The sequence below is a fragment of the Buceros rhinoceros genome, unplaced genomic scaffold (genome assembly GCF_000710305.1).
Source record: "Buceros rhinoceros silvestris isolate BGI_N320 unplaced genomic scaffold, ASM71030v1 scaffold33869, whole genome shotgun sequence".
NCBI lineage: Eukaryota > Metazoa > Chordata > Aves > Bucerotiformes > Bucerotidae > Buceros > Buceros rhinoceros.
In genome coordinates, this window is record NW_010430335.1 from 6,221 (window position 1) to 14,924 (window position 8,704).

The 8,704-nt window shown below is 46.0% G+C and overlaps 1 protein-coding gene across 2 annotated transcripts; it reads right to left on the reverse strand.

Moving 5' to 3' along the window:
• Positions 1–621: 621 nt before the first annotated feature.
• Positions 622–8,015, reverse strand: PACSIN3 (protein kinase C and casein kinase substrate in neurons 3). Of its 2 annotated transcripts, none has more exons than XM_010143006.1 (9): positions 7,908–8,015; positions 7,307–7,463; positions 6,300–6,535; positions 5,826–5,981; positions 5,112–5,287; positions 4,175–4,295; positions 3,577–3,704; positions 2,301–2,461; positions 622–931 (listed from the first exon to the last, which is right to left on the reverse strand). In XM_010143006.1, the coding sequence occupies exons 1-9, from the start codon at positions 7,959–7,961 to the stop codon at positions 816–818; spliced, it is 1,305 nt and encodes a 434-aa protein (XP_010141308.1). In that variant the 5' UTR covers positions 7,962–8,015; the 3' UTR covers positions 622–815. The 2 variants fall into 2 exon arrangements, with proteins under 2 accessions (XP_010141308.1, XP_010141307.1); XM_010143005.1 differs by having other exon boundaries at positions 626–931; positions 3,571–3,704.
• Positions 8,016–8,704: the final 689 nt, after the last annotated feature.

The following is an 8,704-nucleotide window of genomic DNA, read 5'->3' on the forward strand; positions in this document are numbered from 1 at the left end:
CCTAAGCACAATAGCACTGGAATGTGGCTGCCTTTTAATACCAGTCTTCAGTGTGTGTCAAGGCCCATTCTAGCTCAGGAAATGTTCCGTCAATTCTGACCTGCTGCCAGACAGTTCTGTTCACAACTTCTTAACCTGAACAGCCACATCATGTAAGATAGAAGCCTCTTTCTTCTGTCCAGGCTGTACTGCATATAATTCCTAGTGTCATCCTAATAAAGAGGGCAAGCGAGAGGTGACATCCAAGTTGTTGAAGCTGTATCTATCACATACCAGCTGCCTTACCACAGCAGTCAGCAAGCCTGCAGGTAAAGCATACTGAAGAGTTCTGAAAGATGTAGGAGAATAAATAGATTTCTGCCAGGCAGCCTGATTGAGCCAAAAAGAGGAAGCAATACTAGAAATTCCCTATTACACTGTACATCCAAAGTTCCTTGAATAGGAAACTTGGGGGCATGGCAGATCCCACCACCCTATAGATGCAAGAGCATTGAAGCCAAAGAAGTCTACTTCCTTTGATTCTTAAGAGTTGCATGTGTCACTTATCTCCTTTCACTGAGTGCAGGTCAAGATGATCTGTTCCCTTCTGCACTCCTATAGTGCTCACAATCGGAGAAGTCTTTACTCATCCTTGTTTATTTATTAGAAAATCCCTACAAGTCTAGGCATTTAAAATGAAGCATTAGTTACATGGAATATAGGTGCCCTCAAAGTCCGGGAGTTGCTGGATATACTGCAAAAGTGGGTTGGGGCCAGCAGTGACCCAGTAACCTCTGCAGGAGATGCTGGTATGGCTGTGAGCAGGACAGTAGCAATCAGGATCCAACCTTCTCAACATAGTTAGCAGGATAAAGTCCAACTTGGCCAGTGAGAAGTCGGCCCTTGCACCAGCCTTGCTCATCTTCTTCACTAATCTTCATTAGTTCTTCACCTAAAAGCAAAAACAATCTTAGGAAGCAGCCTTGAGAAAAGTAGCATGACATTTTTCTTCACCTCTGAAGAGCTGATAAAAAGCAAGACCTATTGGTCTGAATCAGCACACTTTTCTCCCCTTACCACACTCTGTTATACAATGCACAGTTTAATCAAAGCCAGGGTTACTGCTAAGATTTCTTTTTTAGTGGCTTTTCTGTCGCAGGTGAGAAGGAAATGTACGAGGCTGTTAAGCTCTCGCTGTTAGGACCCAAAATGACTGTTTCCTGAGGGAGTGTCAGGTGTGGCCAGCAAGGCATAGAATCAGCTAATTTCTCAGCCTATGACTAGGAAAGGCCTTCCCACATCTACTCTGGGAAAAGGCAGAGAAGTCCCATTCTTCACTATTAGGAGGTCATACTTGTGCCAGAAAGGAAGGTCTGACTGAAGCATGCTGCTCAGAGATTAAAAAATGGAATGACTTCAGTCATTCCTCATGCCTCATTAAATCTGCTGGGTGGAAAGAGAGAGCAAAGAGTCAAGTTCTAGAGCACTCGTATTTTAAATATATTTTAAACAACGAGTTAGTGTTAGGGAGTTTACTAGTATGACAACACTGCAGCATAGATATTGGCCTCAGGCACATGCCTCTGCTACTGAAGGACTTCAGTGCCTTTTAAAAACAGGTGTATTTTGGAGAGATACAGCACAGAGATATGTAAGACTCAAGCAAGATTAGAGGTGCTCTCAAGATCAAGATGTCCTCTTGGAGCTGAAGACAGCACATGCAAACTAAATTTAGCTAAGGAAGAAAAAGGGTCAGTTTGCTCCAGCATTCTCTCTCATTTAATCTTCTGCTGTGAGCCAGATCTCCACTCTCAAGATACCCATTTTGAGCAACAGTTTGCACAGCTGGTTTTTTTGTCAGTTGAACTAAGCCTTCAGCAGCATATGTCAGTCAGCTGAACTTTCTCCCAAAACATCTATCTTTTGATTACTTCAAAGGACAATCCAGACCACCTATGTAATTTTCAATGGCACAAGGGAGAAGCATTTAATAAAATCTCAAGATACAATGCAGAATAAATGCTTTAAGAGGAGGCAGAAAGGATCTGTTTTACCACTTGGGATCTGCTTTCCCGACGCTGTCACCAAGGCCTAAGGAGTTTTTTTTTTTTATGTGGCCTCACTGCACTGCCTCTTAGTCTAGAACAGGTTGGACTACCCAATCCCATCCACCTCAGAGAAGATGGCAATGAGTCTCACCAGCAGAATAAGAGTAAGTATCAGTTTTCAAGGGGACTTCCAGTTCTTAAAGAGTGTTTCAATCATCCAGTCAGTCCAAGTGAGGACAGTGAAAGGTTACTAAGAGATTAATGCTTTTGTACCTGCTTTAAAGCTCAACTCATCAGCCTCCTGTCCTGTGTAATCATACAGCGCTCGCACCCGTACACCCGGTACTTTTATGTCCTCCTCGTGCCCATTGGCATCCAGGCACTTCTTAGGAGTGTCTTCATCTGACCATTCTGACATGTCTTCCTTCCCTCTGCTTTGTACGTGAAGGAGAGAGGGGATAAGATGGTTGTTAGTAAACTCTCCCTCACTTCCTCCTGAATCATGCACCACCCTGACTCCCCTTGAGACTGCTGTGCTATAGAGCAAGGAACAAGAAGCCCAACAACCAAGCAAGGGTAAACAGGGAGGACAATTCCCGGGAGATACTAGATTGGTTGAAAGCATCCCAGAATTAGAGACCTGTAGACCAGGAGAGTAACTCATTCTCAGAGTATTTTCACATATGCACTCTTTTCAACCTCATCCTGCTCTAGCAGACCCTCTCAACACAAGGACACTCCTAACCGGAGAGCCCAGCTGTATCCAGAGTTATTCCAGCCAAGAACAAGACAGGCAGGAAAAGCCATGTCTTCCATCCCAAAGAGATGTCTGGAATGCTGGTTTCCAAGTCAGTAAGAAAAGCAGAGGGGAAGGGCAGCAGATAACATGCACCTGGAACCCAAAAACCCTTGAAAAGGTTACGCTCCATACTAACTTCACGTGGGTGAGCACCCTCAGGCTGTCATAGAAGAGGCTGTTCTGCTCCTCCTGATAGGAAAACTTGTAGATTGGCAAAGAGTGCCCTTGAATCCAACAGACTGGGAAATAGTAGAGGCCTCAAGACATCTCTACGTCCCCATTCTTTTCTGCCCAGTTCACTTAGGCCAGGGTTCACATTTTAAAGTAGGATGGCTACTGGAACTGTAGGACATAAGTCTCTTCAGCCCCTCTCTATTCTCCAGCACAGCTAACTGGCAAAGTTCCCAGTCCCCAGCATTCCTCGCCCTGTCTGGGAGGAAGAAGGATAGAGGAAAAGCATGCTAGAATCTCACACAGCTTTAGTCTGACCAGGCCAAATCTAATCACTAGAAGGATCTTTACAAGGAAGACACCTTGTAAGCCAGTACATACTAGACAACAACAAAAAAAGGAGCTACCTAAACCCCCTCTTCTACCCTGTCTTTTCCAGAGTGGCACAGGAAAAGCCATGGGCAGGAGACAGGAAGTTAAGAAAGAGATCATTCCTATCAGTTCAGCTCACTCATAACCCTAGGCAGGACTGCACTTTTCCTAACCTGATGTATCCCAGATTTCAGCTCTTACCTTTGCCTTGTCTGCAGGGGGGTCTGTGAGACAATACCATCCCGTGTAGGCAAAATGCTGGTCAGCATGACATCATCAGCCATCTTGCTACTCCTCTTCTTGGAGATTGGCCGCTGTGTTTCAAGGGACCATTCCTGTTCAAGAAAAAGCAATAACATCATCAAGCCACTCAGATCAAAAGCTCTGTGCATCTTTTCTGACCAATACAGAAGGTCAGGACACCAGGTCATACTTCAGTTGTGGCCAGACTGGTCAGCCAAGTGGCCTTGCTGGCATAGCAGGCCCACTCCTGTTGAATCCCAAGGTACAAGAGGGCCTGTGAGAAAATTGTAATAGGAACTTGTGCCCAAGGTCTTGAGCACCACCTCCTGTTCTTTGACCTTGAAGCTGGATGGCTGCAGTATTTGCAGTTTGGCGCGGTTGCACATGTCTCTTTAGGCACCAAAGAGCTTGCAACACAACAACAATTTTAAAAGAGCCTAACATCCTGAGCCGGTCAAGCAAAGGCATGGTCCTTTCAACACAAAACTAGCAACCCACCAATTTCAGTAAAGCAGCTAAATGTTTGGAAATAGCGATAATACATTCTAAAATGCTATATTACCTCAAACTGAGGCCAATTCATTGCCATGCCTGGTCCATGAGTGTCACGCCACCACTTCAGGTCCTCCTGGTTGTCCGCAGCCATGATGACTTGGTAGAGATCTTGATACAACGCATGAAAGCTATGACCAGGAAGAGACAGAACCACCAGTAACCAAGTCTCTCAGCAGTTTCTGAAAAGCTAAAAAGAGCATAACCTCATGCACAACTTCACAGCATCTGAAGCCCACCAGATTAAGGATGCTAGAGCAGTACTGTTTCAGCCCTAGGAAAACAGAGCCATCCTTAAAGAACAATCAGCCTGGCAAATGGGACAGGCTTGTTTGATGCAGCAGTGTCTAACTGCCAGCTCTCAGCACAGCTCATCAATTAAGCTTTGAAAGGGCCTGGCACATTCTTACACACAGTCACAGATGGCTCAGATTTGTTGCCTCCACCTTAAAAGTATTAGGAGCACAGACAATTTTTGGCTGCACCTATTTCCCCTGTGTAACCCCTACTTAAGGGCAACTTGTGGGTTTATGGTTATCATTATCTCACTCAAGGCAGCATGGGTGTAATAGCTATAGATACCAGACGACAATAGAGCTGCACTCTTCAGACGGAGATTACATATAGCAACATGAAGGTATTTCATAGAACAGTACTGGACAGTACCCACAGGACAGTACTGGACTTCCAGTAGTGGAAGAGGAGGGGTTCAAAGACAGAAGGAATCTTCTCTAGGGAGCCTGGCACCGTCCAAGATGAAAGACACCAGCATTGGTCAGTGTAAAGGGACCAAAGGCCAGTTCTAAGACACACTTCAAAGGGGAAGGAGCGAGACCTGGCAGATGCAGGAAGGCAGCTCCCTTTCAGAGACACCAGATTTAGCACCCCTCACCAGAGCCCAGTGCTCCCCAGGCTGGCAGAATAACCTCCTGTATCTGAACTAGTACCTTTCATTGGTGGAGAGGTCGAGATGCTGGTGCAGATTCAGGAACATCTCCTTAAAGAAGCACAATCGCTTGCGTTCTGCTTCCTGACAGCCCTCAAACACTTGTTCCATGTCCTCCATGTAGCGGGGATTGTAACGGTTCAGCTCTTCCAGCATCTTCTCATATTGATCCTTGCACTACATCAACTCAGGAGAACAGCAATGGTGAGAAGTGTTGCCTTGATGTCAAACCAGTGACACTCCCCCTGCTCTGGCTTGGAACTGGCAATTTTTTTCCCCTGCACTGCTGAACAAATACACCACAGAAAGAAGAAATCCCACAGCTGAGATCTCAGTCCACTGCTCTCCTAATTGCAAGTTCCTTATTCTTCCTTGACACACTCTTCCACAGAGGACCTTCCGCATTTTCACTTTCGTGGGCAGGCAAACCAGCTGCTTTTGGTAGCCAAGTCTTCAGATCTGCAGCTCTCACTTCCCTGCACCAAATTCCTTTTTTTTTTTTTTTATTTGCTTATAAATTAGATTTTACCCAACATCAAAGACAGAGAGATCTTAGTTACTTAGTTACTCAGACTAACTTGCTAAAACCTCAGACAGTGGTATCTCACATCTTGCAGGCTTCAGCGGGAGCCACTTAACTGACTGACATTTCCACCAATGCATTTAATTCGAGAGTAGTATTCTTGCGATCCACATCCATACAACACACGCTCACCTTCTTAGCCTCCTGTGTGCACTTCTCTACACGCTCCTGCAACTTGCGCATCTGTTCCTGTGAGACAGATGAGTCTGCCTTGGCATGGTTCTCCCTTGTATGGGCTGTTTTCTCCTCCTTCCGGGCTGTATGATAGTTTTTCTTAGAGGTTTCCACCTGTAGGAGGAGGATGTTAGTACAACCTAACAGGAATGTCATTTAGTTAACCATGCTCCAAAGGGAAGAGGTACCTCCAAATGATCTCTTTTTTAGTGCTTGCCTGCTGTGCAGGAACACAGTGTCTATTACTGAAGTCCTCCCACATGGGAAGGAAGCTACAAAACCACCAAGAACAAGAGACCATCAAGACATCTCTCCCTCTCTGGCATTCTCTGCTACTCTGTCTAAATCCAGATTGTTTGCTCAGTGGCTCTCACAATCAGGCAGCCAGCTCAACTGCCCTTATCCCTCCTTCCCCATTCACACTTTGCTCACATCCTTCATCTTCTTCACCCAGGGTTTCTGGGCCTTGCGAAACCCGTCCTCTGTCTCTTTTGTCTCCTTGAAGCCTCCAATCATCTGCTTGTGGTAGGTCTCCTTCTGCCAGGCCTTGATCTTATCTGAGTCTTCACCAGCCAGATGGTTCCGTACAGCTAAGTGAATTCCACTCAGTTTGTCTGCAGCTGTCAGGAAAGCATGCCAGGCTTTCTCCAGGGTACCATACTGTGGACCTGCAGGAATAAGCACCAGAGGGACTCTTACAGCTCCTGCCCACAGAAGGGAATGCAGATTCATTTCCTCCTACGCACATCTATCCCTATGCAGTCACTTCCTTAACACTCCCCCATCACACAAGTCAGCACCGACTGTCTCTACACAGTCACAACAGACAGAATCTAGACCGGCTGTTACAGCTGGCATAGACAGGCATTTCTTCTGGGAAGCCTTAGCTGTCCCAGATGGTGCCTGCTAGGAGAAGGTTTCTGTAGAAAATTCTCTTCACAGATCTGGCCTGAGCTTCAGAACAGATAGCAATACTCGTTCACGACTGGGGCTAAGCTTCTTCTTCACAGACCAGTAGATCCTTTGGGGCATCTGTCCCACTGTTTCTCATTTCTTTCTGAGATGTTGTCAGTTTGAGCCCAATGCCACTAAATCACAGCATTAGTAGTTATTCTCTGACTAGAGAGGCACCCAAGTCATCCTTAAAAGGAGAGATCTGCAGCTTGATTTAAGACTTAGACTGCCTAAGGACTTGTCAAACTAAACAATTTTTTTTTGTAACCAAACACCTGACAATGCAGAGAATACCTCTCCAAGTGAATCAGAGGACTGGCTACAAAAAACACATGTACACACATACACACCCAAGACAGTCACCTCCCTCCTGAGGAAGAGAAGTCTGTTCCGCAAGGAAACAGCATCACCTCAATAAGAGATGACACTCAAAGAAGAGAGTGTAATGAGTGCATCTTGTTCCCAGTCCAACTTGCCAACTTTACCTTTCTCCACATTGGTCCTCCACTTACGGGACCACTCTGTTAGCTCCTGGGCATAGTTCTTCTCTATCTTGGCTCGCTCCTGGAAGCAGGAGACTAAGTCATTGCAGAGCCGGTACCCATCATCCACTCGCTTCACTGTCCACTTGTAGTTTCCAGCCTGAAATTTCACACAACAATCAACAATCGTTTATACTGTACTGACTCTCACATTCCTTCAGAACAGATAGCATCAGGTCAATCATTCCACAGGGAGGAAGTACAGGCCCTTCTGGAGCCAGCAGCTGGGCTCAGAGCCTCCTCTGATACTCTTTCAGGCAGACACAGCAGTAGAGGGAAGAAGCTGAGATGCTTTGCTTGCCTCTCTCACAGCTCAGATCAGTATCAGCTGAACAAGGAACTCTCATTCCAATGCCTCTGCAGGGAAAGGGTACTTTCTCCCCGCAGTAACACAGCATATCGCTGAACCTCCCCACAGTTCCTTCCTTTTCACTCCCCAAGAGCAACATGTCACCCAGGAACCTGAAACTCAACTCCTTAATTCCATTGGTAGGAGGCAAGACGACATTCTTACCTCGCTCATGCTCCAATTATCCTTCCTTACCTCCCAGAAACTGCCCTCAGGAGCCTCCCCACCAGCATCATCTTCTGATGACATCACCCCCCTCTTCTTGCAGCAGAGAATTTTTGCAGATTTCAGTTAGGCTGAGAAGAGAGAAAAGTGATTTCTAATATAGCACTGGCTGAGCCTTTGCAGAAAGCAAGAGTTCTCCATGACTTTGGAGCTGGAGGAGACCAACTTTCTGCCCTGCAGGCAAGTACTGGCATATGGCTAGATTCAGCACAGGTGCTCAGAACTGAACCTGCCTCCTCCCCCCTGCAGAGAGATGGCCTCCTTGGCAGGCCTGTAGTACACTGGGAAAGGATGTTGTAGAAGACAATGTTGCCAAAAAACATTCGTACAGATATTGGAGATGCTAGTGAATCCAATATATTTCAGCAGCACGAGACATCAGTGCAGAGATTCCTTTTTAACCAGAAGAAAGCTACAGAAACTGAGGTAGCTAAAGCTATTTGAAATCTGCCTTGAAAGACTTTAAATAAGTTTTCTGTCAATGGAGATTACTCCAGCTTCCTGAGTATGACTCAGGATTACAACTGACTGGAAAAAAAAAAGGCTGAGCAGGCAGGTCTTGAATGGGGAGGAGCCCTATGAAGTGCCCACCAGCTAAGCTTGAGCAGAACTAGAGAAACATGCTGGGGCACACCCAGCCAAATGGCACTGCAGCACAAATGGCGGTTACCCAGAAGCACTGCTTCTCTAGAAACATTCCCATAGAGCTGATGTTTTCATTACACTCAACTCTCTCACTGCATTAGGCTCAAAATCTAGGCTAGAAG

Coding starts and splice junctions, on each gene's coding strand:
- PACSIN3 (XM_010143005.1), bottom strand. CDS start 7,961: ATGTCATCAGAAGATGATGCTGGTGGGGAGGCTCCTGAGGGCAGTTTC. Junction 6,536..7,306: donor GAGGACCAATGTGGAGAAAG/GTAAAGTTGGCA, acceptor TTATTCCTGCAG/GTCCACAGTATGGTACCCTG. Junction 5,982..6,299: donor GGGTGAAGAAGATGAAGGAT/GTGAGCAAAGTG, acceptor CTCCTCCTACAG/GTGGAAACCTCTAAGAAAAA.